The sequence below is a fragment of the Hypomesus nipponensis genome, chromosome 3, assembly GCF_054491055.1.
Source record: "Hypomesus nipponensis isolate SF chromosome 3, ASM5449105v1, whole genome shotgun sequence".
Classification (NCBI taxonomy): domain Eukaryota; kingdom Metazoa; phylum Chordata; class Actinopteri; order Osmeriformes; family Osmeridae; genus Hypomesus; species Hypomesus nipponensis.
In genome coordinates, this window is record NC_140363.1 from 8,244,528 (window position 1) to 8,272,467 (window position 27,940).

Consider the following 27,940-nt stretch of genomic DNA (forward strand, 5'->3'; position numbering starts at 1 on the left):
TTCATCTGGGTAAAACTGGGCGGAATTGCAAATGAATAGATGTTTTAGTTTGAGGAAAATGACTGAACTTACAATATATCTAATTTGATCAATAAAATAGTATTTGAAATAATATGCAGTTTATCCTACGCGGCATTTTATATTCCCAGCCCATTTGTTGCTTGCTCAATGCGTTCATACCCATGCAACCTGAGGAGGGCAGCATTACGCAGCTGTAACCAGCCTACTGCACATTTTAAAGGAAGAAGATATGTTTGTCGCTCAGAAAAAAACGTCACAGAACATGTGTTTGTTTCTAGCATGGCGACCTTCGTATCCAATGCTGTGGATGTAGCTGAATTGTGTGTCTAGTACCGGGCTGTATTAAGATATGAACTGTACTGCACTCACGGACGTGGTGTAATTCTTTAAGGGATGCATCATTTCTGTCTATGCATTTATCTGTAGATTATCGTAAAGTAGTTTTTTTCCAAGTCAGCTTATGGACTACAGTGTCAGGACTTGTTGTGCAAGGAACCATTGAACAGGCTCATCACCCGTTACCACTTTACGTTGCGTAAACTAGTAAACTACCATTACACCTTGCACTCATGTCTGTAAACGTGCCGATGGGAGCGTCCCTCTTAATGCAAAGAGTGGTGCGGACATGCACAACCAATATAGCCCAGCAGAGATACAGACCACTACATTCCAAAGTCAAACTCTCTAATTGGACGTTGAATACAAGAACATTTGGGACGAGTCCTGTGTGGGCGAATAACAATGGGAGCAACAAAAACACCTCTGATCCGTCTTCGCCAAACCTTATGCAGACTTCCAGACCAGGGTCACAGTTCGGGAGGAGGCGACCTCTATCGCCACTTGAGAGGATAAGCCAGCTGTTGCCCCAAGATGCATTGAGCTCCGAAGTTGCACAGCTAAGAGAGCACAAACAGGATGAAGATGAGAAACCCACTGAAATGTATCCTCAGGAAGATTGTAACATATTGGACGTCTTTGTTACAGATGCCCAGCGGGCACAGGGCGGGGATGGAAGTACAGAGACCCAAATCGAAGACAGATTAGGAATGAAACAGGAACCGCCCACCAAGTACAATGTAGCAGAACCGAGTAGTTTGGAGCTTCCAGAAAATGAGGCGTGTTCAGGTGATTTGGGATTATCAGCATCCACCCTGCCTGGGGAGCGTTCAATGTCTTTTGGTGAGGCGCTTATAGCCGAGTATCGTAAGAAGGGGCGGGTGGAGTTCAGGAAGATGTTCCAGCTTCAGAACGGTGTGCGTCTGCAGAGCAGCTGGGGCACCATTTCCCACAATGAGCTCATGGGTTGCCCCCCCGGATTGTACAAACGCACCACGCTTGGGATACCTATCCTCATACGCCGGCCCAGTCTGGAGGAATTTGTGCTGAACATGCGGAGAGGACCTGCTATTGCCTACCCAAAGGTATGATTTGCTTAATTACAATCTATGAAAGACTAGTCAAATTCACCCAGATCAAGAGTTAGCAGAAAGAGTGTGGTTTAAGAGCCCACCATCAGTTGACCACTGTCACTGCAGGGTTCAAAATGACCTATGACTCATTGGGGTGGGGGGGGGGGGGGGGTTGCTATCTTAATCGTATCTTCTCTCCTTTTTAATGTTATGACCCCCCCCCCCCCCCCCCTCCCAGAACCATTTAGAATCCTGTGTCATTGGATTGGTTTCCTCAACAAGACTGTTTACTGCTAAAGCCCATATACTCTCAATCCTAGTCCCTTCTAGTAATATTGTTTCCAAATACCAGCAATCTTCTTTTTAACTTTTCTTGCACATCTCTCTCCAGGATGCTAGCGAAATGCTGATGATGATGGATGTCACAGAGGGAGACTGTGTGTTGGAGTCAGGCTCTGGGTCTGGGGCCATGTCTCTCTTCCTGTCGAGAGCCGGTATGCACAGCATCCATGTTTCATCATGAATGATAGTTTATGAAAGTGGATTTGTTTGGCAACGTTATATGGCTGATATATCTTTGCAATGTCTCTCCAGCAATGCATTTTCTAGCATTTTCACACAAAAACACATTGTGAAACTTGTAAAAACAGGTCTAAAACACATTATAGGCCTATGCCATTTGGTAAAGGGACAGTCAGGACTTCAGTCTGTGCAATAGGTACGGCCCCATGGATAGCTTATGTGTCTTTCACAGCTGTGTCTCAATGTACCCCTCTCTCTTCAGTGGGGTCCAAGGGTAGTGTGGTGAGTGTTGAGATCAGGGAGGACCACCATAAAAGAGCCGTCCTTAACTACAAGCGCTGGCGAGCGTCCTGGATGCAGAGGAGGGGGGAGGAGTGGCCGGATAACGTCCACTTCTACAACACTGACCTCCAGACGGCCTCTTCTCTTCTTGCTGGACGGGGATTTCACTCTGTAAGGCCGGGTTTTCTTTTTTAAGTCATGTTTCATGTCGTTCAGGAATACATGTCGTGCTGTGTATTTCTGTGCTGTTTTATGTAGCACCATGGCCCTGTAGGAACGTTTTTTCATTCCAGTCATTTGTTTGCACCTGCACACAAGTTTGAAAAACTGCACAGAATAAAATGACCACCATCTTAGCATTTGCCGGGACAAGTTTAAAACTTGCCAGGCTTTAACAGTTGAGTTATTATCTTTCAGATTGCTCTGGATATAATAAGTCCACAAATAGTTTTACCCACTGTGACTCCCCACCTCCATTCTGGGGCTGTGTGCGCTGTGTACCTTGCCAAGTAAGTAACTAAATGTACTCAAATCTTTCTTTCAAAATACAGACTAGCTGTATTTTGAGTCTAAATGATTGTGATTTTTTTTATATTGCATCTTTTTATGTTGGGACTCAGTATAACACAGGTTATCGATTTGCTGGAGGGTGTAAGATGCTCAGCTCTCCCCCTCCTGTGTGAGCGCATCATCGAGGTACAGGTCAGAGATTGGATTTTGGCCCCAGCCATCCAGAAAGACGGACAGTTTTGCACCAGGAAAGCTCCTCCTCCACTTGCAGGACAGGAGATAAAGGGAGAGAGGTCGGATGAAGAAAATGAAGGTGACTCTTCAGTGTCTAATATATTTGATTCTTTGTTTTACATTTGTAAGAGATTTGCCTAATAAACTATTTGGCAAAATGATTATATCTTACCATATGCATGTTTCCTCACCTTTCAGAGATGAGTGATACAAAAAATCCACCATTTGGAAGTATCCCCTACATTGCCCGACCACACCCAGAACAAACTAGCCACACAGGTCAGTGAATGTGTCCAATATCACGTCCTCCATGCACTTATTTACCAGGGGTTAACATTGTTTTACAACAATCTTTTATGCTTTCAGCATTCCTCGTGAAACTCAGGAAGTGTGAGTAGGTGTTCTACCTGTGAGGCCTGTCACTGAAGAATTTTATTGCAAATTAATTGTATGTATACTAGTCTACTAGTAAATTATTTTGACTTTCTATATTAAAATGTATATTTACCGTCTAAAGTGTCATGATGTTTGCTTTGTACTGTATATACTATGTCAATACACAAACACATTACATGGATAATGTAGGAAGATTTTTTATCCAGCCTTTAATAGAACTCTTTACTTACATGAACAAGGATGTAAAAAAACATCAACCCTAGTAGTATGGCATTACTGTTGTAGGGTTACCATTTATGCACAGTTGATTTTCAATCAACAGTTAATTCTTACACAATCTCCAGTGCTTTTTTGGTAAAAAAAAAGGTGCTCAAAACAGTAAATAAATACAAATACAGTATTAAACGTGTACTAAAAACAATGTGCACCTAACATAAGATGTTCCTTTTTCAGAACAATCCATGTGTTTTTAGACAATTCACTATATTAACAGCCAATGAAGGAATGGCTTCATACAGCTTCATGAAGATTTTTTATAGTCGTACTGGTGTTGTAAAAATATGAATGTACACAGAATAAGAGAAAGTAATACAATGCTCCTGAGATTCTTAGGAATTTTCTTTAGAAATAAATTACACACACAAACCTTTTTGAACCTGAGGAGTGTGCTGGTTACATATCAAATCTAACTGTACACACACTTCTGAATATGTACACAATCATGTACTTTAGAACTGACCAGACTGGGAAATTTAGGTTTTACAGCAAATTTGACTTTCTACTCCTCATTGATCCAGTCCATGGAAGCGTCATTTCCAGCCCCACAGTCAGACTCATACCCTGAGGGACAGAGGACTGGTGTTATAGCTGAGGTGACGTGAAACAAACAAGCTCAAGAACATTTTGCTTGAGTCATTAGTCAACTTCACAACTAGTTTTCTGGAATTCTCTTCACATTTACAACTCAAATAGTGGAATAAGAAAGGCAAGTTACATGTTTGACACTAGGTGTCACCAGTGCTTAAACCAATCCAGAGAGCAGATCATTCTGTAGAGCTGTGATTTTTCAGTGTACACATTCACTTGATACATTAAGCATGGTATATATAATGTATTAGAGAAGTTCTGTATATATACTGTATTTCTTAAACAGGAATATTTCAAATTCCAGAAGCACAGAAAAAAAAATAATAATATGAATACCGGACACTAAAAGGCTAAACGTGCTAAAAAAAAGGAGGCCTCTCTGAGCACAGCAACACTTACTCGGGGCTTCCTCAGCACAGCAGCAGGGGCGCTGGGACTGGGTTTTGGTCTTGGGGCCAGCCCTGCAGGAAACAGCCTGGACCCTAGGAGGAGTTGTCTCCAGGGAGAAAGCAAGGGCAAAGGGAAGCGGGGAGGACATGGAGGGGGAAGAGGGTGTCCCTGAGGTAGATGAGGACAGGCCCAGGCTGGAGGTATGGGCACAGAGGGCACAGGGGGCTGGGGAGGCAGAAGGTCCGCGGGGCATGTGGACTGGTGCCCGTTCTCCGTACTGTCTCCTGGCACCACTGTGGTGCTCTGCTCGTTCTCGCTGCCAGATGAAATGAGTGGGTACAATGCCCATGACCTTGAGTGACACACACAAACAGTCATCACAACTCATTTCAGGCAAGTCGCGAATATTCCTCACTTCTTAAAGACCAACTTCCAAAAAAAGACCATCTTTCTTTATACACGTTACCAGGATGCAAACTAGTGATGTACCTATCGTGATGCAGGCTCATGGTGCATCAATGGCGAGCTAGTTTTGGAGGCCTGTGGTACTGTGAGACTGCTGGCAGAGACTTAGTCATAGCCTACCTCCTCACAGCAGCGATGACTGACAGCAGCCCTGTACTCAATGCGTGCCCATAGTTTGTCTCTTTGCTTGAGGAAACGGGGGAAGTGCTTCCTCCAGCTCTTCCCCAGTGCCCAGGGAAAGATCTCGTACTTGCTTTCCTCTTCATCCTCCTCCATGGTGTTCGCGAGGTAACTGGAGAGTAGTCATGACAAGATCTGTTTGGTTAACCCATGTGTTGCAATTATGATGCAGTATGTGTAGGTTACTTAGCAACTTTTAAGACATGAAAAACTTCTTATTGACTTACAGTGCAATAAAAAAGTTCATTCGGTTGTGCTCACTGATGCTGAAGCGAGCTCGTTTAAAGTAGACAAAAGTCATGGCCAGTAGGTACTGAAAAATGTGAGCACCGAAATGTTAAAAGTGAGAAATAATGTAATGTATTGTTAAACAGTGGTGCATTTTACAGAACATATTTAACCCAAGAGATTCACCTTATCCGTGATTTTACAACAGCAGTCCATCCACAGAAAGTCTTGTATCAAATCGTCTTCTGTGTGTTAAAAAGCAAGTAAATGTGTTTTACTTGAGATTAAGGTGTGTGTAATGATGCAAGTGACAACTTAATTTCATTAGCTATTTTGACCAACCAAAAACTCTGAAGAAAGCTGCCATCTCTTCTCGCTGTATCACAAGTGTTGGGCCCCAGGATAGCTTGGTCAAAGAGACCTCTTCTTGTCGCCGACTAGGTTGACTCTTGCCAGGCGGCCCCTGGGCTTCTTCGACGTTGGATCTCTTCAGTCGAAGCCCTCTCTTGATCTGGAGGGTGTGTGCAGTGTTGGCTTTGATTCGGACAGTGACAGAAGGGGGAGTCTGACACCACCTATGTTTGTGTTTCATCATGCTTCTTCAGCTGTGATATCTAGCTGAATTTTCTATAAGTGACAAAAACATACACTGTTATCCATCCTGATGGCTTAAGTTCAAGAGACTAAGAAAGCTGCTTACATACTGTACACCAACTCTGGGTACAATAATAGTCGGTCTAACTAGTTATGCCAGAAAATGTGGACAATCCATACGCCATGCTGCTTGATAATCTACGTACAAAACAGTTATACCAGCTGACCAGTATAATCGAAACAGTTTTCTTACCCAAAATTGCTTGATAGCTGGCTAACTAGCACTGGCTAGCTAGCACTGTGGTAAAAGTTTCCTCACACACAGATCATCAAAATCAATAACGTCGACAGCAGGCACTAACTACCTACTTTGTAATTAGCTAGAGGTACTTTGTAATTAGAACTAGAAGAAGTAATGAAGGAGAAAGTTTCGCTGTTAAAAGCTATCTCAACACATTTTTTAACCATTGGTAAAATGTTAAATCAATGTGTACAAAGCCCTCGTGCCCACACAAGACAAAACACAACCGCTCAGCCTCAGACTGATTAATGAAAGGGAGCGCGCTTCATGACAATGGGTGTAGTTAAGTGCTCGTTTTCTGACGCCTAATGACGATGTCGCTAATTAAAAACAAAAAGTACTTTATATGAGTTATGGTTTGTGAAGAAAAAAAACAAATAAAGGCAATTCTAATACACAACCCTGCACTTTTGCTGGTTTTCTGTGATTATGTGAGTGGACCTTACCTCTCAATAGTGGGATTTGAACAGTTTTGGATATTAATATTGATATGGTAGCCTACAACAATAGGCAGTGAGAGTAAAGCAGGTTCATTTGTCGGTTACGTTGGTGGTCAAGTTACAACTAACTACTTGTCTGTAAGTGCCACTCAACAGTCCATTGCATTTATTGTATGTTGACAATAAGTTTGTAAACAGCATATTTAGCTAATACATTTAGAAGGTGCCTTCGTGATCTTACACAGGCAAGAACAACAACGACTTCAATCGTTTCCAATGAGAGTAGAACCCATCCAACTGCACGTCCTTTCGTGGAACACATGGAACACAACTCATCAGAAGTATTGAACAACTGTGCAAAAATATTGCTTTGAAGAACTATGGATGTGACTGAAAAGTAATAATTTGATCAAATAAACAGCACTTTGTGAAAATATTAACAGAAAATATGTTTGATTATAACAGTTTTCTGATCATTCTGTTTGTTAGCAAACAGTTTCTATAATTGTTTCAATCCATTTATGTACTTACAATTAAATAGATTATGGAATGGTCAGATAGCAAGGTTGTACAATTAGTAATTTCTCAAAATACAAATGTCAGGCATTGACAACTAGTCATGATGGAGCATGGCCATAAGTGCTTGTCTTCAATATTAAATGATTTAGAGGTCAGCTGACCTAGAAGGATACAGCTTATTGGAGCGACTTAATTTTAATGAGGTGTGATGGTGGTGTGCACAGTGCACAATAGCTGGTCAAATTCCAAACTCTGCACCTGTGTCACCAGTTTACATTCTTTAATCATTGACAACACCCAACGACCTGCACACAGTTGTATACTCAGAGATAGCCTATAGGGCCTATATTTTTTCGCCATATATTTTTGCCTTTTAGATTAGGGTTAGTAGTAGTGAACAGTAGTTTTCATACACAGATTGCTTTACTAAAGTGGGTTTGATTTAGAGTGATGTTGGCAGCAACCTAGGCTTTGGACTCCAGTTTGAATGTATAAAGACAACATCCATTTATGTTTCCCAGAGTTCATGTGTTCAGTTGTTTTCAGTTGGCAAAAACTGTCAGGGATGGGTAATATTTTTCTTGTCTTTGGGCAAGAACTTTGATGCCTTTTTCTATGTTTAGAGTTAATAAATGGTTCCAAACATTGAAAGCATCATCCACGGATCTCTGCGGTAACAGAAAAGAAAGTGTCAATTAGGGATTTGTAATCTCAGTTGTAAAGATATCAATTTTCAAATGTGGATGGGACTGATTGTGCGGTCAATGGCCATTCAATTAAAATGTAGGCCTATTAATAACAAAATGGGGGGCAGTTTAGTCGTTTTCATGTAGGTAGGTTATAATGAAACCTACGCCCTGAATGTACATAATAACCCATCACGAAGATAAAACCTGCTGTAATTGTAATGCTTTACTTTGAGGTCAAAGTTCCACACGCGTCTATTAATCGTAACCTACACTAGGCTACTATACTACACTACCCAGACGGCAGCGTTGTCACAGTTGCACACGATTGGCTGACCCACCCACTCCCCTTATGCGTGCTTCCTGAAACATTTAAGGCGTAATGCGTTGCCATTATTCACTGCAAGTGTTTTCAAGTGACACTTCTAGGACAGCAAATACAAAGACAGACTCGGTAAAAGTACGCCATGGTATTTAATCAAAGCAGGTGCTTCCGCCTCATTGAAGGATCTGGAAATGTCGTGGCCTTGTCATCGCAGCTTGGGAAACTATTCGCACAAGGCACAAAAACGAGGATGCAGCGATGGTATTCCAGTGCTACGCAAAAGGAGAACGAACTTGTCTCTCTGACTGATCCAAGCACAGCCAACTTCAGTGTCGCAACAAACAAAAGCGACACAGAGGTAAATCATTTCAAGATTAGTTGAAATTGAGAACATTTAAATAAGCCTACTCAGTCTATGTTTCAAGTTAAGAGAGAATTGTTGACCACTGACGGTCACTGCGAAGCTTAACCCTGAGTCGAGCCAATCGTTTTTGACAAATAGGCTAGCCTAGTAGGCTATAGCCTGAACCTTGCACATGCCTTGTTTTGACAGCAGATCATTGTTGAGACTGCAAGGTTGAGTCCAATGTAAAGATGAAGAGAGTTCGTGCTATAAAAACTCTTGAAATATGAAGTTGTCAGCAAATGTATCGGGGTTTATATGTTTGTTTTTTTTGGCTTTCAGTTTAAAGCCGGGGGGTCTAACCAATTTAGGCTATGACATGTCACCGTAAGATATCCAAGACTTTTAGGGCCATATTTTCCGAGATACGGCAAGGTGGACGGATTCGCGGAATTTGCATAATCATCAACTGTAAAACCTGAAATAGGGTATTGCAGGTCCCATAATTTAACGGAAATTTATGAAAATAATCTAAACTGGGACCAAGTGTAACCTAGCCTAATCGAAATAATTCCGTAGTCTTAATTGTAAAAGTCAGGCTGGTAGCCTAGGCCTAGAGAAAATTATACTGTTTTCAATTGGGGCGATTTGAGAGGGGTCGGTCGTGCGTGGGACCCTTACGTCACCTCACAATAGGCTGCACTTTTTGAAACACTAGTGCAGTGCCCGTGCCATGTACGTGATGTTCGTGTCTGTGTTGCAGCCGTTGATTACAATGTCGGTTTAAATTTAATTGAAGTTTGTGCCCACCGGCAAAATCTTTCCACAGTTCGATTAAATGCATTGACAACTATTTCAGGTTTTGTAGGCTACAACAGCAATAGGCTATCGATGGCGACAGAGGTATTGTTAATGTGTAGTCCTATAAGACCATATAGGCCTACTATATGTGTGTGCGCGCGTGCCTAAGTCTTAAAGGCACAAATGACAATGTTAAAAAGTAAAGCAAAATTCTTTGAGAAATAATTAAATGAAGCCTTCTCGCTTTACTGTTTACATCCAGGACTTGACTATCCGAGGAGGGCGAAGGAGACGCATAAGTGAGGATGTCTTGCCCTTCTCCGCGTTTCTTACCGACAGTTTTGATCGAAGGCACAGCTACCTGCGCATCTCACTGACGGAGAAATGCAACCTTCGCTGTAAGTTCTGATGCTCAGGGGCTGTAAAGGGGAAAATAAAAAAAGCTGTAAAAGGTTTATAGTTAAAGGGAATTAGGCTTAATTAGTGAAAAAATAATTTAGAAGAATCATTTCTAGTGTTTTACCAGATAAAGTCTATCTATTAAGTTAAGTAGAAACCTTCATTTTTGTTATTGTATTTTTGTATTTAACTTGGGATTATAGCACCATCACATTCTTCCAACCCTGAACTGTTTAAACCTCCTATATAGTTTGTCAGTTGAGTCATGATTCCACTACTTCATTGGACAAACTCCACAACTAATTTGTTTGTTAACTGTCTGGATATGTGCCTATTTCCCCTCACTCATTAGGTCAGTACTGCATGCCAGAGGAGGGGGTCAAACTCACCCCACGGGCCAAACTCCTGTCCACCTCGGAGGTGTTGACCTTGGCCCGCCTGTTTGTACGGGAGGGGGTCGAGAAGATTCGCCTCACCGGAGGGGAACCCCTCATCCGACCTGATGTCCTGGACATCATCGGTAAGATGGGGTAAGGAAGTTGGGAATAATGGAGAAAAGGGAGCACATGGTTGGGAGGGTGGGGTGGGGATTTTTGGTCTGTTGGTCAGGTGGTGTGTTAGGGTTACGGTTAGGGTTCCCATAATGAATTACACCATTCCCCAATGTTGTTGAGAAGCACTTTTTATCATATATGCTAGAAGAAGTCCTGATAGCAACCAACAGTAAAACTAAATCAATTGATGTCTGTGGGCATCACAGGATTGTGATAAACACAACCAATCATTAAGGTCTGACCGGCACTAATGATTGGACGGCATTCGGACCGAATGCAATGCAGTGTTTCCTGCAGAAAATGTGTTTGTCAAGGTGGAATGGTGAGATTTACTGATGGACAGGGGGTGGGGGGAATGGTGGTTCTCCTCCAAAAACGAAGTTCTCTGGAGAAGTGAGACTGCCGTTGGAATGAAAGGGAGAAAACTGGCGGAAACACGGCAAATATCGCTAATAAAAAGAAACAACATAGTCAAGGCGGTAGGCGTGGGTTGTTAAGGCGGCCGCCTTAACTGCAAAGTGCTGGGGGAAACCCTGCAATGATTGGTTGGACGGTCTACTTGACTGTACCTCTCGGCAGTAGTCAGGCAGCACGTTCATGTGTTTCGGAGGAGTAACTTTCAAGGGAGGGGCTGGGATATTTTGCTGATTATTTTACAATGAATGGTTTATGAGAAGGTTATGTTGCTGCATGGGTTCCTATGGATTTGTTGGGGGCTAGTTTAAGTCATGTTTTATTTCTTGCTTCCCTAAGTGATGACTTGTGTGGCAGGACAGCTGAATCTGTCTTTTCTTTATACTGTGTTATCATTCTCTGATATATTTTACTCTAGCTGGAATAAATCATTATGTACAGAGCCAAATTCAAACCCTTAGGCTTGTACAAACTCCCCGATAATGGACTCTGACTCCTACCGAGAAATTGAAATGTTATGGAAGCCTAGCATGTTGCATTTTCCGTAGACAAATGATCCATATCACTGTCTCACCCTCCATGCATTCCCCCAATTTGATGTACTTTGTGTGAGGGGTGAATGGATTCTCAATGCTGCAACGGCATGGTTGATCCTGATACACAGTGTTCCGCCATGTCTTTCTCTTTGGCATGTAACTGCACCGATTGAATAGTTAGAGTGGGTAAACATGGGCATGTCATCAGTGGAAAGAGGGAAATGGTTCTTGATGTTACCAGATCCAATCCAAGTCAAGGCACATCATTGGTCATGGCTCAAAAGCATATCCTCTGTGTGTAAAAGCCAATGTTCTGACAGGAAGGAGGTATCTGAGAACAGCCTCGCCACTGGTCATGTGCAGATCACCAGTATCCCTCCCTCCTACCTCACAGTCACAAATACCATTCAAAGTAGATCCTTAAAGTGGTGATTAGTGTGAAGTGGTACTAATAAAGTGTACCACGTTCAGTGTTCTTTTAGTTGTTTCTAGCTTAGAAATAGATTACAAAGTTTCTTGAGGCTCCTACTTCCTCTTAATAAACACAACGGTTTGGAGTCAACACTTACTGAAAACACTGGAGCACGCGTCCTCTTGCACTTTGCTTGTATCTTACGTCTTCCATTCCCTGCTTGTCTCTTCAAATGGTTCAATCATCTGTCTTTGTCTAACTGTACAGCTGAGATGAGGAGGTTGCCTGGTCTGAAGACCATTGCTGTGACCACCAATGGTATGAACTTGGCCAAGCAACTTCCCAAACTGAAGGACGCTGGGCTCGACCTGCTTAACATCAGCCTGGACACTCTGGTGCCAGCGAAGTTTGAGTTTATCGTCAGAAGGAAAGGTAGGCACACTGTTGGATGGGATAGAGACCTGCCAAAGCTGTATTTGGGATGTATTAACACATATTTATCTTTAGGTAAGAGGTTTACAAATGATTTAAAATATAATAGTTTAGGAAGGATAGTGATTGCGCTGTCCCCTATGAGCCGAAATGAATGGCTTGCAGAGGACATTTTGTGTCAAAGGGAAAGGAGGGGGGTTCAGGGAAGCACGTGCATGAGAGTAAAGGACAGATGGACTGAGACGGCTTATAAGGAGAGAAGCCGCAGCAGTGCAGGAAATGGTGTTGGAGCCGGATCTCTTACACTAGGCTTTCACTGTTTGGTTCAGCAATCTTACCGTCAAGAAGGACCTATAGGGTTTATCAAATGGGCCACTTGCTCACAACTATTGATATATCAATAGTAATATTAATTATAATAACTTTATTTTGTAATGGGTTTTAGCAGATGTGATTTTGCATTTTTTACATAGTCACAACATACTCAATCCTTAAATTGACACCTTTCAAACACCGAGGGATCTTTACATAACTGAAAGTGGACACTTTGTATTATCTGCTAAATATTAATGGCTTTAAGTGTTAATAAGTAGATTGGAGCTGTTAAAAATGAATAACATGCATAAAAGCTGTTCAAGATTATTACAGATTAGGCTCTCAAGCTATCTTATGACATAAAAGACTACCTTTACATCAAGTAATCAGAATCAGAAAGGGTTTCATTTGCCATGAAAGTTTGCACAGACAAGGAATTTACTTTGGCAGGAATTTCACACACCACCCATATTAAACACCAGCAACAGTGACTCAGCAGTTTTGAATTACTCTGAGCTCAGTTCAGACCTTTTTTCTCTATTTTAATTTACTTTTATCACTTGCATTGCACATTGTTGCCCCCTGTTCAAGTCTGAACGTTGTCAAGTCATTGTTGGGTTCCTTTCACACGACAGGGTTCCACAAGGTCATGGAGGGCATCGACAAAGCCATTGAGATGGGATACAACCCTGTGAAGGTAACAACCCATTTTTGCAATTATCCTATTTCTGGGATCATTTTATTGGATTGAGGATCAGTGGCTACCTATTTAAAGTCCTGTAGGGAAGGGTGATACAGATGGGAAATAAGCTGTACTCTAATGGTTCACATTTGAAAGCCTTTCAGGAGAGGTGTGTGAATACCCAAGTTATGTTTGGGACCATGCTCCAATGTTCCTTTCTCTATGTTGCAAAACACAATTTGTCTAAACCCTCTTTGGTTGCTGCTTTTCATTGCCCTCTGCAGGTCAACTGTGTTGTAATGCGGGGTCTCAATGATGATGAGCTGCTAGACTTTGTGTCCCTCACAGAGAAAAAACCTCTTGAAGTACGCTTCATTGAGTACATGCCTTTTGATGGTAAGGACACCATCTCTTAAAGCTGCAATAGGTAACACAAATTACCAGTAATTAAAATAAGAAACAGCAAAACTTCCATGCTAGCCTTCCGGGTTTGATTGACGATGGTTTCACAAAATACGACAAGACATGTGTCTGAACAATATTCTCAGGCCTCATATAGTTCTTGAGAGCGTGGACATGCTCTCAGTTCAGAACATGAACATTGAAACGAGGTGGGCGAGCAGTCAGAGATACAATATGTTACAATTATTTCTAATTTGCCTATCACTTCTGCCTTTTCATTTTATGAAGTGTTCTTTATTCCCTGTAAGTGAAAATGCAGCACAGTAGGCCATAAATGGGACAAAACCTTTAATGTAATTCTTCAATTACACTTTAATAGTGGAATCCTTTTTTCAAATGCATGCACACACTGATCTGTGCCTTTTGATAAAGTACACATTAAATGTACTTAAATTAACTATTGATTATGCTCAAACAGGTAACAAATGGAATTTCAAGAAGATGGTGAGCTACCAAGAGATGCTGGACCACATAAGGCAGCAGTGGCCCTCCCTGAAACAGCTTCCCGTTGGACACACAGAAACAGCCAAGGTTAGACCCCCGTTCCCCCACCCCTATCATATATTGTTTCATAGACAATCTGAATTATTAATCCACACGTATCTAATACCTTCATGGCACCCAAATGTAGTATTCTAAATGCATAGTCCTCCCAAGAACCAATTACACTGACAGGCCATGCATTTTGGTGGGCTTACAGTGCTGCCAAGCTAATTGGTTTCCCCCCTTCTTTTCGTTTGATTGACTCTTTATTTCTTTTTCATCTCCATTTTTCTTTTCTCATACAGACATTCAAAGTTCCAGGCTTCCAAGGCCACATAGGCTTCATCACCTCCATGTCGGACCACTTCTGTGGCTCCTGCAATCGGCTACGCATCACTGCTGACGGAAACCTAAAGGTGAATGCAACACAGACAACGTTTATATGCACACTCAAAGATAGGATGCATGTCCTTCATTTGTCGCCAGGGCAAGGTCCAAGGAGTGCAGAAATGAAAGACATTTCTGTAAATGTAACTGTTGTTGCGACAGGTTACATTTTAGACATTCTAATTGTTGGGAGGCATGACAGGTGATGGAGTATAAGCCAAACAGAAGTCAGTCTTAGTCATTTGCAAAAATCACACAAAGTAACTCTGGAAATTGACATTCTTGAGGTAGGCCCAGCTACATATACAAGACTTATCAAAGAGGACACAGATAACAACACCGAACATGTTGTTAACTTGTAACAGAAGCAAACATTACACTTATGTCCCTTTTCCCAACTCCATTCAGTAGGCTGGACAGGCTACCAAGTAAACGAGTAACCCCTCCCAAAGAGCTGGGTTTGCATTTGAAGCGGAGAGTTATTTGAAGACGTAGTAGATAGTACCCAATTGCTGTGAAAGTACCAAGTCAATGAAGTGAATCGCCAAGCACAAGTTCAAGACAAAATGTACGTATTTATTATAGATCTATAAGGTGCAGTTGTCTGATACACTCAAGTTGAGCATCTCAGAAGACTGGACAAAGAATACAGGAACAAAGGGCATTTAAATAGTATCACAATATGGGAGGGGTTTACTCTCATAAGAAACATCAGGGAGATGACAATCAACATAGCCTTTGCAAGCACAGAAAGAGGACGCTGCATGCTAGATAGCCTTTGTTTCGCCTTTAGAATAGGGCTCCTAGAAATGGCCCTGACGTTCCATGTTCTCCTGAGCTAATATAGCAGGGTATAGTTCAAACATTGTTTATTATATTCAGAGCATTCCAAACAGTATAAAGTAATCATTAGTTGTAATCTTCAATTATTGTTAACTGATCAGTGGTTAAGGACAGATCTCTTCATATTTGACTGAAGTCGAGAACAATAGGGACATATTAGCATTTTCCTATTGTAAATAAAGTCATGTCATGATATGAGAATGGAGCTTACCATATTCTACACATAAACGGCCATGTATATGAACAAAACTTGCCTGAAGGTCTGAATGACAGAACTTGTTCAAGGGAGCCCCTGCGACATCTGAGCAATATCACAAATCTTATACCTGCGTGATTTTGAAAATCTGGATACTAATTGATAAAACGCTCCTCTAAGAAAAGTCATGAAAGGTGTCCTGGGATTTCATCAAGTGCAAAGATTTTATTCCATTCTTTTTTTTAACACATTGTATAATTCCGCACATGAAGTTGAAATATGGACTTATAAAAGTTAGATATCACAATATATACCTCTCCTCTTTCGACAGGTATGTTTATTTGGGAACTCTGAGGTGTCTCTGCGGGACTGTCTGCGTTCCGGGGCATCTGAAGACGAACTGCTGGAGATCATTGGTGCTGCTGTGGGCAGGAAGAAGAAGCAACATGCAGGTGCAGCCCCTTGCTTTTTATCATGGCTGGCTATGGAGGCCTACAGAGCTATTAAAATACCACTTGTGCCACCCGACTTTATTATTTATAGTGAAGTAGTACAAATGGTGGGATTCAAAAAAGAATTATTCAAAGGGACCAGGGTCATTTTTATCCATTTGTCCAGCATTCACTTTTCTGTTAAATGTGCTGATTTGATGGACAAAGGAAAAGTTACTACATTGGTTCTATAGCACACTATTTCAGTCAAGATTAATTATTTGCATTTGGTGCTTGTTTACACTGAATATCCAGAATGAACAAAACTGATAATGAAATAAAAATGTAATAAAATGGCAGTACAGTGGCAAAATCCATGAAAGCTTTCCCACTCTGCATCAGTTTGCGTCAAATGCAAAGGTAGTCAGCCGCTACAATGTTTCCTTTAAATAGTTCTCTCTCTTTTACTGTCCGCAGGCATGTTCAGTATCTCCCAGATGAAGAACAGACCCATGATCCTCATCGGTGGGTGATGTGGCTGTACGTAACACATTAACGCCAATCTTTCCCCTTTTTTTTGTGTTGACAATTTCCCAAAACAAATGACAATGTTATTGGATGGAATTCATTAAAATGCCAAACCCCAATTTAGTCTTCTTGCTTGTATATGTTAGTGATCCTTGCAGGCTCCACAAATCTTTGCACTTACCATTTTTATAAATGTTCTTCCCATCTTGCAGGCACATCATGCCAAAAAACCCTGACCCTACCCGTGAGCCAAGAAACCCAGGGGGACACTATCCCCATCTCCTATCTCCGTGATATAGCAGTCCTCACTTCACCCATGGCTGCTGAACTGTCCCAGTCCTTTGGGATGGGTGTTCAACACAGTGGGAACACACTGTGCCTTTCAGACTGTCCTGTTTCAACAGGAGTGCCTGATGTCAGCTGCTCAGGATCCCACAAGAGGTCCTTTGTTGTAAAGAAAAACCTTTTTGAGGAAGTCAAGGAATATACAAGAGCCCCCTTTTGTGAGAACAAGATTGACAACAAACCACACATCCCTTTTTCTCAAATGAAGACCCCTGACCACAACACACACACATATGTATTAAGTCAAAATCACAGTGAGTTCCACAAGTACACACTAGCCAAACGTCCTACCAAAATAAAGAATCGCGTCACAAGAATGGCTGGAATTTTATCCCTTTGCACACTACGGACCAATGCCAAAATAGATACCACTCAGGCCAATAGCATTAGGCTGTGTCACAAGGATGCCTCCATAGATCCCAAAGGCAAAGGAACACAGGAACGCTGGAAGGAGGACAGCCTCCAGACAAACGGTACTTCCACAGCCCAGCTAAGTCATACTGATTCTGAAGGCCGAGCCTCCATGGTAGATGTGGGCATGAAGACTCCCACCCGGCGCATGGCCACAGCCCATGCCACTATCCATCTGGGCCCTACTGCTTTTTGCTTGCTTCGCGACAATCAACTAACCAAAGGCGACGCATTAGCAGTTGCACAGCTAGCCGGCATCATGGGAGCCAAGCAGACCGCAACACTCATCCCGCTCTGTCACTCAGTCCCCTTGGATCACGCCTCTGTCACGTTTAACCTTGATGAGGCGCAGGACAGTGTTGTCATCACAGCAACTTGCCACACCTCGAGCCGCACAGGCATCGAGATGGAGGCGCTCACGGCCGTGTCCGTGGCCGCACTGACCCTCTATGACATGTGCAAAGCAGTGAGTCACAATATAACAATTACAGACATCCAGCTGCTAACCAAGACAGGTGGTAAGAGGGACTTCCACCGGTATCCCCTGAAGTGATGTGTAGTAACTTTTCTCACCAGTAACATTGGGTTCATTTTCAGCCCATGTTGAAGTGAGCTTCTGTTATTCAATTCAGAATAGCTGCATTCATCAATTACTTTAATGACTGCTTCTTGGAATGTTTTGGGCTGTAATGCACTAAAAAAATCCAGCTTGCGGTTTGCTCAAATTCAAAGCCTCATGAATACTTCTCCAATGCAAAAACTTATGCTATGCTGTTTTGGCTTTTTCTAGAACTCTGAATGAACCAACATGCTGCTTGCACAATCTAGTTGATAGTAGGTGGTGCCTTGTACTAAACATTACTCTGCATTACTCATTCATTTACTTTCAAACAAGGATTTTTTAATAAGCTAACATTACACAGTCCTTCGTTTTTCAGTCAGTGTCTACTGTATTGGTTGAGTAGGCAGGCTCCATATATCCTGTATTGTAAGTCCAAGGTGGGAAGGTATACATGTGGATTATGCATTGTTAACCTTTTGATTTCAACCCCTACTGTAAAGTGTGCGACAACAAACTAGATTAATTTCTCTGTGATTGCTTTGACTGATACTCTAAATTCTCATATTGTTCTCCACACATCATCAACCATTTAACTGTGATAATTATAATAGTACTAATAATAGTATTTGTATATATAATTGTAATAGAATATTTTCCTTCATTTATGATTGAAGACAATGAAGAGCAAATTTGCATCTAATTTATATTGAACTAGTTCACCTGGATGCATTTTTTTTATGAAGCAGCACAATCACACAATGGTTACTGTCAATACTTGTGAATTCAAGTCTGTCTGAGAGTGAACGGAATGCGTGTTCGTTTTTTAGATTGACATATTGGCCACTCATCCATCTGACATTGATAGTGATTTCCTCCTTCTGTAAAATGTAATTTTATGCCGCTATATAGGTATGTAGAAATGTAGGCTAATAAACATATTTCCCTACTGCATGTCTTTACTTTATGGCAGACAATTCAAGCGTTCTGATTGGCTAATGGGCAATCATGCCAGCCGCGTATAGACCTTTTTCACAACTTCCGTATTTGTTACCGGAAATACGCAATCGTCGTAATAGCTCTTATTCCTCTGTCCAGGGCAACAGCGGTAAACAAATGGCGTAAGCAACGAGCAAGAGTTATTGTAGCGTACCGGGCTGTTTTTGTTATTCCCCAAAACAGCCATATCTGTCGTTTCATTCCTTCCCTGTTGATGGTGAAGTTCGACGAATATTTATTCAGGCTATCCGGCGGGATGAAGGACCAAACTTTACGATTATAAAGGGGAGCACTTAGCGTAAGGGGTCCCATTATCGTCCACCTACAGTACAGTAGCTCTCGACGCTCGTTAGAAATGTTTCCAAGATGTCGTTTTAATACAAATTAAAAACGTTATGTCACAGCATTGTACTTTAATATGTAGATACCTATATTATAACATTCCAGTTTTGAAATCCAATAAAGATATGCCTAGAAATGTTACTTTAATATTAGCCAGGGGTCCCATTATCGTCCACCCAATCACTTTCAATGGAGAAATGTCAGTTTGACGCTGCGGAAGGCACAGTAGCGGTTAGAACCGAAACTGTACTGTTCTGTAGCTAGTGGTACGTGTCAGTGCCTCCGCAGGCACATGACAGCAGCTAGTGGTAGGTGATAGTGCCTCTACTGACACCTAGTGGTACGTGACAGTAGCTAGTGGTACATGCCAGTGCGTCTCGCTGGCACATGACAGTAGCTAGTGGTACGTGCCAGGGATGCCCACCTTTACGGACAGTACTGCAACTAAATCTGTGGAGGTCTTTCGTAGCCTAAACACAAAGTAGGATGCGGATTTCCTCCGTCAGCTTTTTGTCCACAAAATGAAATGATAGTGTATGTGAAATACGTCTGCGCCTCCTCAGAGTTTGTTAAAATTCGGCTACGTGTGGAAAATGGGAAAGTGTACTTTCAACGAGACATGAGTTGCGTTCGACATGGACTGACTTCATGCAGCGCCGCAGCCGGCTGCAGACGTCTATGTCTAGATCACAGCGATTTCCGCTGTTGGTTACAAGCAGTACCCAGCTCTCCATCATTTCCCCCCAGCCCCCCAGTGGGGAGGTAGCGGGACCCAGCAAGGGGGCCCGACCCCCCCTGGAAGAGATGCTGAGTGAGGAAGATCTGGCCTTCCTCAGAGAAGCCAGCCCCCCGACACACACACTCTCCCTGACAACAGCGGGCCAGAGCACCAGTGGGGGGAGGTTCTGATCCTCCTCCTGATCTCACTCTCCTGACTCCTTCAACTTCTCTTGACTCTCATACTTTTTTAAACCTTTCATGTTCTGATCCTCCTCATCCCCCTCCACCCCTCCCTCCTCCCATCCTCTCCTCCACCCATCCTCTCCTCCTCCCATCCCCTCCTCCTCCACGGTGTGTGAACTGTGCCGTAATGAGGAGGAACAGAACCTGGTGGCGTTTCAGCACCGAGGAGCCACCCTGTACCGCTGCTGCAGACTGCTGGCCTAGGGGGAGGAGCTGCTGGTCTGGTACAGAGAGGAGTATGCCAAAGACCTGGGCATCTCCTTTGACTACCTCTGGGACAACAAGAGCTCCACCAGGGGTACCTCCTCTTAGTGTCCTCCACTCCTTATCTCCTCATTCCTCTTCTGACATATCTCTTATCTTCTTACGTCTCCACCTCTCTCGTCTTCCCCCTCCGCTTCTCTCTCCTCCCTAATTTCTCTCCTTCCTCCTCTTCTCCATTTCCCTCTCTCTATAGGAAGATTGGAGGGACTTGTAACATTGAGCTACCCAAATCACTAATTGGAGATGTTTTTATCTTACAATATTATTGAACTTAACTGCATTTGTGTAGTAGAAGACAGATATACAAGACCATTGATTTTACTGTCAATAGTACATTTGTCTCTCTTCCATTACTACCTCTAACAACAATTAAACCAACAGACCAGGATTGCAACTTGTTAATCCACTCCCTTACCAAAGGTTGTCATTTTGAAACAATGCTTTTTGTATTTAATTGTATTTAATTAATTATTTTGCTCTCTTTTCCAGGAGTCGTCCCAGACTAAGGTGTTCTCCTGCTCCCAGTGTCCTCTCTCATTCACTGCTCAGATCTACCTCCACAAGCACATCAAGAGGTGCCACCATGACCTGTGCGTCTCTGCTGAGGAGTGGAGAGATCAGACCAGAGACTCTGTCCTCCTCTCGACCACGCCCCAACACCACTTCCTCTGTCCTCCCCCTGAGCCCCGCCCAGGGAAGCATGGACACGGAAAAGGCCAAACATCATCAACGTGACCAGGTTGATAAGAGCTTTAGTCATTCAGGAAACTTACAGAGACACCAGCGTGTTCACTCAGGAGAGAAGCCGTACCACTGTGGGAAGAGCTTTAGTCATTCAGGAACCTTAAAGAGACACCAGGGTGTTTACTCAGGAGAGAAGCTGTACCACTGTGACCAGTGTGGGAAGAGCTTCAGTCGTTCAGGAACTTTAGAGAGACACCAGCGTGTTCACTCAGGAGAGAAGCCGTACCAGTGTGGGAAGAGCTTCAGTCGTTCAGGAACCTTAAAGAGACACCAGGTTGTTTACTCAGGAGAGAAGCTGTACCACTGTGACCAGTGTGGGAAGAGCTTCAGTCATTCAGGAACTTTAAAGAAACACCAGTGTGTTCACTCAGGAGAGAAGCCATACCACTGTGACCAGTGTGGGAAGAGCTTCAGTCAGTCAGCACATTTAGAGACACACCAGCGTGTTCACTCAGGAGAGAAGCTGTACCACTGTGACCAGTGTGGGAAGAGCTTCAGTCGCTCGGGAACCTTTGAGAGACACCTGCGTGTTCACTCAGGAGAGAAGCTGTACCACTGTGACCAGTGTGGGAAGAGCTTCAGGAACCTTCAAGAGACACTTTTGTTCTTGGAAGACAAGAGATCCTGAACTCTAGACCTCACTTAATAATTCAATTTATATGAACATAGGAAATGTATGTATTTGTATTCACCATTTAAAGTATAATTGTACATAAGATATTTGATTTATACAGAAAATTAATATTGTATATATATGTAAACATAAAATACAGGCTATGTACAATTGTTTCATTGTTTATTATACAAGTATATAATAATAGTTAATTCTGTATGACTTAATACATATTTCACTTATAAACATAAACTTAAATAACATACAATGTTATGTGATGTAGACAATAATATATAAAATGATTACAAATATTGAATGCTATTGTCTTAAATGTTTCCATATTCATGTTGTGTGTTTATGTGACTGTGTTACATCAGGATGGGAGAAATTATGATCAGAAGCACCAGGTCAATATTCATGTTTTAATTAAAAACTGTTCATTACGTTATGAGAACAATCCCACTTCCCTCCACAATTAAACACAGTAATAATTATTCCTGCTGTCTCTCTGCCACTTCCCACAAATGCTGTTATGCTTGAATACTATAATAATCTAAAGTGTCGTCATTTGAATAAAGTTATTCGTGAATTTTCTTGTGGCGGTTGCATAGGCTCAGTAGAGAAAACAGAAACTATTTGTTCACCACTCGACTGGATCTTTGGTTTGGAGTCTTGCTTTTATTTGTCACGTGACAGTTGCATAAGCTCAGGATAGGAAACTGAAATGATTAATTCACCTCAACTGTGTTCTTGGGTATGATTCTTTCACCCTTTTTTCCATTATCGCCAGGCTTAGCTAAGAATATATGAATGATTCGTTCTCCACTCAACTGCGTCTTTGGCTATGAGTCTTTCGTTACTTTTCATGTGACTGCTACTGTAATCTGACTCGCCAGATTGTTTGTTCCTTATATCAGACAGATAGTTCATCCAATTAACTGCCAAGTATTTTTTTAAGTGAGTGCCCTTTTCCAAACTGTTTTACAAGGACTACTTTCAAGATTGATATTTGGAGCAAACGATTTGGCGAATGAAGTCACATTTTCTTTCATAGTCAGCTGTCTTTACATTATAGTCATTCTCTCATGTTTTGTATTTTTTCTATCACTTGTTTTTGTTTGTTTGTTCCCTCCCTCCAAGTCAACTATTGCAAAGGACTGCACCTCCCCCTTGTGTCATGTGATATCTGTCCACTGCACTTCAGTGTTTATATTTGTCTACTGCACTAAAGGCTCAACAAGTGCTTCGGGTTCAGGTTTCAAAGCTGCTTTGGAACTGGAAGTACTGACTACATATATTATTCTAGAGAGAACAGATTCAACATATTTTTCCACACATATACATCGATATATTTAACCAGAGCAGAGCCCAAAGTTACATTAATATCGCCTTGTCTGCCTGTTCTTCCATTTATTGTTCTGTGTCCAGAACCTTCGCTAAAGAATCACAAGAGAATTGGCATTGGGGTGGTGGAGGAAATATCTGTCATGGGGGTTTGTAGTGATCAGCACACCACATCACTGGAGAAGCAAGAGTGTGTTATCTTTTTTAGTTTATATTTAAGTTGAGAGTGACTAGAGAGTGTATATTCCTCTTACACTAATTAAGAGTACAACAGTGATTTTAGAACATGTTGAGACACTACCAAGGAATGTCAGTTTGGTTGGGAATGTCTTATATCTCACATCTTCTCCTGAACAGTGAACGGGTAATACACTGAGTTCCAACAGCAGAGGGGGAACAATACATTTTTGAGAAACCAATTAAACCCAATTACAAAAATTGCATTCCAATTTGTCTTCAAATATAAGCCTGAGAGACAGGTTGTACACAGTAGCCTATCTACTGTCAACATGATTTCTTTTCTGTAAAAAAAACAGTCTAAGAGAATAGGGGAAACTGAGTACTAATCAATAATTGTTTGTAGACTAGTCCCTTCCTCTCTCTCACTCCGTCACTCTGACTGTTGTATTTTGTGATCTCATTTCTCCTTTCCTTCTTTTCTCCAGAGTGTTGGTGATGCCGGTAAATTCAGACCTAACATGGCCGCTAGCTTTGGCTAATCCATTTAAAGTTGTCTGGCTTGTATAGATTGACTTACTCAGGCTTGTCAAAGTCCATCTCATTCAGTTTGAAGTGGTAATGAATTTTAAACTGAATTATTCATTTATGAAATACTTGAATGTCTTGAAGTAAACTTGCTAGCCATTACTATGTTAATTATAACATGTGTAAATTTTGTGGAATTTTTGCTTGCCCCATGGTCACTTGAACTGACCACTTCACAATGACCTGACCATGATTCCACAGCGCACAATTAGATGTTAGACATTAAAATTGACAATTCTGAAAATAACATTAAACACAGTTGTTTTTCACCAAGTAAAGTTTTTGTACTTTACCTTATACTTTAGCTGACATAAGCACAAACAAGTTAAAACTATATACGTTTGAACTATACAGCAACAACACTCTACAAAAATTAAAACAGACATTCCACCTGCACTGAGCAGTCTTTGTTGCTAAGCAACTTTAAGAGGGCAAACAATTCTTTCTCTACTGAAAAAACATACTTAATGGACATTCAAATCAAATGTCCTAATGATGATCTATATTGCCAATATTGTCTGCAGGTCTTCCAGCTGTGATCTGTTTTCCTGTCTCCAGCCACTAGATGGTAGAATACGTCCAAAAACCGTGGGAGCTCAACCAGGTTCCCCTGTCTCCATCCAGAATGGCAGAACAACCTCTGCAGAGGTTTGGGGAACCAGTATGTAAGAATACCAATTAAGAACCCTAAGAATACATGGCTGTATTCAAAAGTATGTCAAATAATGTCAGGCAGCAAGCTCTCTTCTTATAGAGGAACTCTGTCTAAGTTTGGCAGATGCTTACCTTCTGAAACCTCCACCACCCTTTCAGAGCTAGCAGGTGTTCTTGGTTCCTGTCCATCCAATACATACCTTTATTCATGTTGGTTTATATATACACACACACACACACACACACATTAAAACAAATATTAAGTTCTCTGGATAGTGCTAGATCTTCCATTCAATAGGATGTTTGTCAAATATGTGACCTGCTCGTCTTTGTCTACGTCCATCTTTGTTGCAACATCAGTCGCCTCTGGTGTACTTACGTCAGCATGGTGTTGACTTATCGGAACTGTGTCTGGCTCCTTGCCGGCACACCTGCATGGAACTAGAACTAGACCAGGGCTGTACGGTCGAATAACAGGAGAATTTGACTTGTAAAATAAATTGAAGAATAGTAATCATTTGGAAATTGCTGTAGAATACTGTTGTAATGTGACAATTACACTGTGGAGTTACCCGCTGGTTGAATCTGGACAGCAGTCATTGATGAGTCTGAAACCTGTTGGATGAGGGAGTAGAGAAGGAGGGAAATAATCAAGGAGTAGGGTTTGGAGAATAGAATGATAAGGGTAGTAGTAAAAAAGTCAAGAGGGGAGGAAAAGGGGTGGAATAGAAGAGATGGATTAGGGGGGACGAGGGCAAGGGAGAGACTGAGGAGACGGCAAAGGAAGAAAACAGGAGGTATGGAAGAGAGGGCTAGTGAGGTGAAGAAGTATGGAGCTCAGGTTGGCTCAGAGAGTTAGAGAGTGGAGATGGTAGAAGGAGGGCTCTTACTCACTACTTAAACCCCAACGATAGGGAGGATGACTCACATGGCAATCGCATGACGCATGCAGTGCAAACACACGCATACACATTCACACACACACACAGAGAGAAACTCACAGTCTTATTTTTTCTCTCTTTCGTTCTCCCTCTCTTGCACACACACACACACACACACACATACACACACACACATACACACAAACAGAAAACTGTGTGTGCCCATGCACAACCACACACATGCTCTTTCTCTCATGCTAAACAAAGCTGGCTGGCTGTGATTCACAACCCATGGAAACAGATTTGCTTCAATGTGTTCATTGTCTCCCGAGGGGAGCACACAGGGAGCCAGAGAGCAAGGTTTGAATGGAGCCTCAAAACTCACAGAAATACAAGAATTAGAAGGAACGGCAATGGTTCTGCAAGTGACAGGAGATGTGCAGTGGTGCACAGCTATCTAGTCCTTTCAGATGTGGTTGTAGGGAGAAGGAGGTGTGGTATATAAGAGGGGGGTGGTGGTGGTGGTGGGGGGTTAGTGTCCAGAGGCTGTTATGTTACTGAGCCTTAATGTGCAGCTAGGTGACCTTGGGAAGTGATGACCTCATCAACATCCCTGCCTGCAAAGCTAATCTGTTATATTTTGAAGGATGCTCGTACATATGGAGCCACCCATGAAGGTGACATTTGTCTGCTGGTGAACATACAGACACAGACAGATACAGAAATTCTTGGCTATCCATGCAGAAAACATGAAAATACACACAGCGTCACATCAAGTATATTGGTGTGCCCAAGTTGAATCCACAGATGACATATAACAGATTCTCTGGGATGCAGTGTTTTGCTCGCACTCACATTTTAGCATCCAGTCATTTTACCTGTGCCAGGTGTATTAGCCCTAGCAACTCAAAGAGAGGTTGTGCATCACAAACTCAGGTACATCCACCTCTTGGTCTATGTAGGACCCTTCTCGATGTGTGAAGGTTGTAGGCTCTGTACATGCTTGATGCTAAACTAGCCCTGAGTTGTTTCAACGGATTGATTTATTGGTAAATGAGCAAATGTAAACAACGTCATTCTCACTCTAATTCGCTATATTTACCTCACACACATTCCCTTATCTTCTTCTACATGTTTTATCTATCTCTCTGAAATGCACATGCACACACTAACATACGCGCGCAGAGGTATGAATAACTGTCTAAGATACACTTCCACCTGATCAGGCGCATGAAAGATGGGCGCAACATATCGGCGTACAACTAAATTGTTTTCTTTAGTTCGTGTCTGCTTGTACTATGAAGATGATCCACATTGGATAACTAAACACTACCTTTATCAAACCTATGTTTTTCAATTGTACTCTTCAAAACTTGTGAATTCACAAATAATTCGTAATTTATAATTTATTCTAAAATAATAGAGAATAACAAGGTAAAAATGCACCCCAACATGTTGTGCTGCGAGATAGCCAGTGTGTTCAGTTCGACTCTGTTTCCCTCAAACTCGGAGGAAAGCATGAGTGGACCGTTTCAAGCTCCCCTTTCGCTGAATTGATTCTACTATGGGTCCGCTAGAAACTCGACTGTAGTGCACAGGGGTTGACTAGTATACTTTTCTATATATTTGAGCTCTTTATGTAGAAATATGCTCAAAATACATAACACTTAGGATTTCAAACATTAAGTGTTACCCTTAAAGTTTATTTAAGCAAGTAAATAGGTGAAATGTGTTTGTGTATACGACGCTTCAGTGAAGACTGTAACCCCTGTACCTAAAGATGGTATATTCCACAATTTATTCCAGGGAAAGACTGACAGTTTTTTGGGTCATGAAGCAGCTGTTCAAGTCACCATCTTACCCTCCCTCCGCAAGAATAAGGAATTAGTACATTTCAAATTAGATAACGAAAACGTTGGTGTGGGGAGAGAAAAGTACTGCCAGAACGTTTGACTGCACAAAAAATAAGGGATTGGTATTATCAAGTATTTTTTAAATGAATATTAAATATTTGTTTTTAGTTTTTCTTTACATGAATTGGTCGTTTTGTAAATACTTTTAACCACATGACATACATTAAATATACGTTTAAGATATAGGCCTACTGCAATTCCAAATATTTATTCCAAAATTATCAGTAGGGAATATTCATAGACTAAATCATATTTACAGAATGTAGTGTTAATTATTATGTATACATGTAGATATTCCATATTAAGTAAACACATACATTAAAGATTATTAGTCTGTGTTGGGTATGTTTCATAGTGTTGTAAAGTCATCACCTGCAGAAAGTTAGTGTCCTGCCATTCGACAATGTAGACAAGTGTACTTAAGGCTGTAAGTCTGACCAAGGAAAGGGTCGACTGACTTTGATCTCTTGGTTTTATGCCTGCGGGGGTCATGTGGTCTTCATACTGCTTGATGACATGTCAAACACTGGCATGCAGATTACACGTGTGTGTGTGT

The 27,940-nt window shown here is 41.7% G+C and overlaps 4 protein-coding genes and 2 long non-coding RNA genes across 11 annotated transcripts; 3 read left to right on the forward strand and 3 right to left on the reverse strand.

Annotated features, from left to right (window-relative positions):
* Positions 1–273: 273 nt before the first annotated feature.
* trmt61b (tRNA methyltransferase 61B) lies at positions 274–3,484 on the forward strand. The gene is made up of 7 exons (XM_084675130.1): positions 274–1,442; positions 1,822–1,924; positions 2,215–2,405; positions 2,652–2,743; positions 2,855–3,057; positions 3,177–3,257; positions 3,345–3,484. The coding sequence occupies exons 1-7, from the start codon at positions 591–593 to the stop codon at positions 3,374–3,376; spliced, it is 1,554 nt and encodes a 517-aa protein (XP_084531256.1). The 5' UTR covers positions 274–590; the 3' UTR covers positions 3,377–3,484.
* An 80-nt stretch (positions 3,485–3,564) lies between these two features.
* Positions 3,565–6,665, reverse strand: spdya (speedy/RINGO cell cycle regulator family member A). The gene is made up of 7 exons (XM_084675143.1): positions 6,352–6,665; positions 5,847–6,131; positions 5,691–5,749; positions 5,504–5,589; positions 5,217–5,388; positions 4,641–4,983; positions 3,565–4,214 (listed from the first exon to the last, which is right to left on the reverse strand). Exons 2-7 carry the CDS (start codon positions 6,097–6,099, stop codon positions 4,153–4,155), a joined length of 975 nt encoding a protein of 324 aa, XP_084531269.1. The 5' UTR covers positions 6,100–6,131; positions 6,352–6,665; the 3' UTR covers positions 3,565–4,152.
* A 1,750-nt stretch (positions 6,666–8,415) lies between these two features.
* mocs1 (molybdenum cofactor synthesis 1) lies at positions 8,416–18,854 on the forward strand. Of its 4 annotated transcripts, none has more exons than XM_084675154.1 (11): positions 8,416–8,727; positions 9,776–9,911; positions 10,265–10,432; positions 12,096–12,260; positions 13,211–13,272; positions 13,542–13,653; positions 14,138–14,250; positions 14,508–14,618; positions 15,960–16,080; positions 16,537–16,584; positions 16,800–18,854. In XM_084675154.1, exons 1-11 carry the CDS (start codon positions 8,512–8,514, stop codon positions 17,894–17,896), a joined length of 2,349 nt encoding a protein of 782 aa, XP_084531280.1. In that variant the 5' UTR covers positions 8,416–8,511; the 3' UTR covers positions 17,897–18,854. The 4 variants fall into 4 exon arrangements, with proteins under 4 accessions (XP_084531280.1, XP_084531296.1, XP_084531302.1 ...); XM_084675170.1 differs by having other exon boundaries at positions 16,537–16,599; positions 16,800–16,939; XM_084675176.1 differs by lacking the exons at positions 15,960–16,080; positions 16,537–16,584; positions 16,800–18,854 and adding an exon at positions 15,001–15,730.
* LOC146299642 (uncharacterized) lies at positions 15,571–16,945 on the reverse strand. Its single transcript, XR_014730010.1, has 3 exons — positions 16,769–16,945; positions 15,943–16,050; positions 15,571–15,733 (listed from the first exon to the last, which is right to left on the reverse strand). It is a non-coding gene; the product is annotated as an uncharacterized LOC146299642 (long non-coding RNA).
* Positions 18,855–18,933: 79 nt separating the features above from the next.
* LOC146299643 (uncharacterized) lies at positions 18,934–22,356 on the forward strand. The gene is made up of 2 exons (XM_084675184.1): positions 18,934–20,504; positions 20,960–22,356. Exon 2 carries the CDS (start codon positions 21,054–21,056, stop codon positions 21,840–21,842), a length of 789 nt encoding a protein of 262 aa, XP_084531310.1. The 5' UTR covers positions 18,934–20,504; positions 20,960–21,053; the 3' UTR covers positions 21,843–22,356.
* LOC146299644 (uncharacterized) lies at positions 22,231–27,823 on the reverse strand. 3 transcript variants are annotated; one of them, XR_014730009.1, is made up of 5 exons: positions 27,757–27,823; positions 25,163–25,205; positions 24,970–25,048; positions 24,723–24,790; positions 22,231–24,576 (listed from the first exon to the last, which is right to left on the reverse strand). It is a non-coding gene; the product is annotated as an uncharacterized LOC146299644 (long non-coding RNA). The 3 variants fall into 3 exon arrangements; XR_014730005.1 differs by having other exon boundaries at positions 25,150–25,205; XR_014730004.1 differs by lacking the exon at positions 27,757–27,823 and having other exon boundaries at positions 25,163–25,941.
* Between the last annotated feature and the right edge of the window lie 117 nt (positions 27,824–27,940).

What these genes read in the sequence shown, in the direction of transcription:
- trmt61b (XM_084675130.1), top strand. Translation starts at nt 591, where the DNA reads ATGTCTGTAAACGTGCCGATGGGAGCGTCCCTCTTAATGCAAAGAGTG. An exon ending in CTGCTATTGCCTACCCAAAG is followed by an intron (nt 1,443 to 1,821) that starts GTATGATTTGCT and finishes ATCTCTCTCCAG; the next exon opens with GATGCTAGCGAAATGCTGAT. An exon ending in TGCGCTGTGTACCTTGCCAA is followed by an intron (nt 2,744 to 2,854) that starts GTAAGTAACTAA and finishes GTTGGGACTCAG; the next exon opens with TATAACACAGGTTATCGATT.
- mocs1 (XM_084675154.1), top strand. Translation starts at nt 8,512, where the DNA reads ATGGTATTTAATCAAAGCAGGTGCTTCCGCCTCATTGAAGGATCTGGA. An exon ending in TGAGTACATGCCTTTTGATG is followed by an intron (nt 13,654 to 14,137) that starts GTAAGGACACCA and finishes ATGCTCAAACAG; the next exon opens with GTAACAAATGGAATTTCAAG. An exon ending in GACACACAGAAACAGCCAAG is followed by an intron (nt 14,251 to 14,507) that starts GTTAGACCCCCG and finishes TTTCTCATACAG; the next exon opens with ACATTCAAAGTTCCAGGCTT.
- LOC146299643 (XM_084675184.1), top strand. Translation starts at nt 21,054, where the DNA reads ATGACCTGTGCGTCTCTGCTGAGGAGTGGAGAGATCAGACCAGAGACT.
- spdya (XM_084675143.1), bottom strand. Translation starts at nt 6,099, where the DNA reads ATGATGAAACACAAACATAGGTGGTGTCAGACTCCCCCTTCTGTCACT. An exon ending in ATGAACTTTTTTATTGCACT is followed by an intron (nt 5,389 to 5,503) that starts GTAAGTCAATAA and finishes ACTACTCTCCAG; the next exon opens with TTACCTCGCGAACACCATGG. An exon ending in GTCATCGCTGCTGTGAGGAG is followed by an intron (nt 4,984 to 5,216) that starts GTAGGCTATGAC and finishes GTGTCACTCAAG; the next exon opens with GTCATGGGCATTGTACCCAC.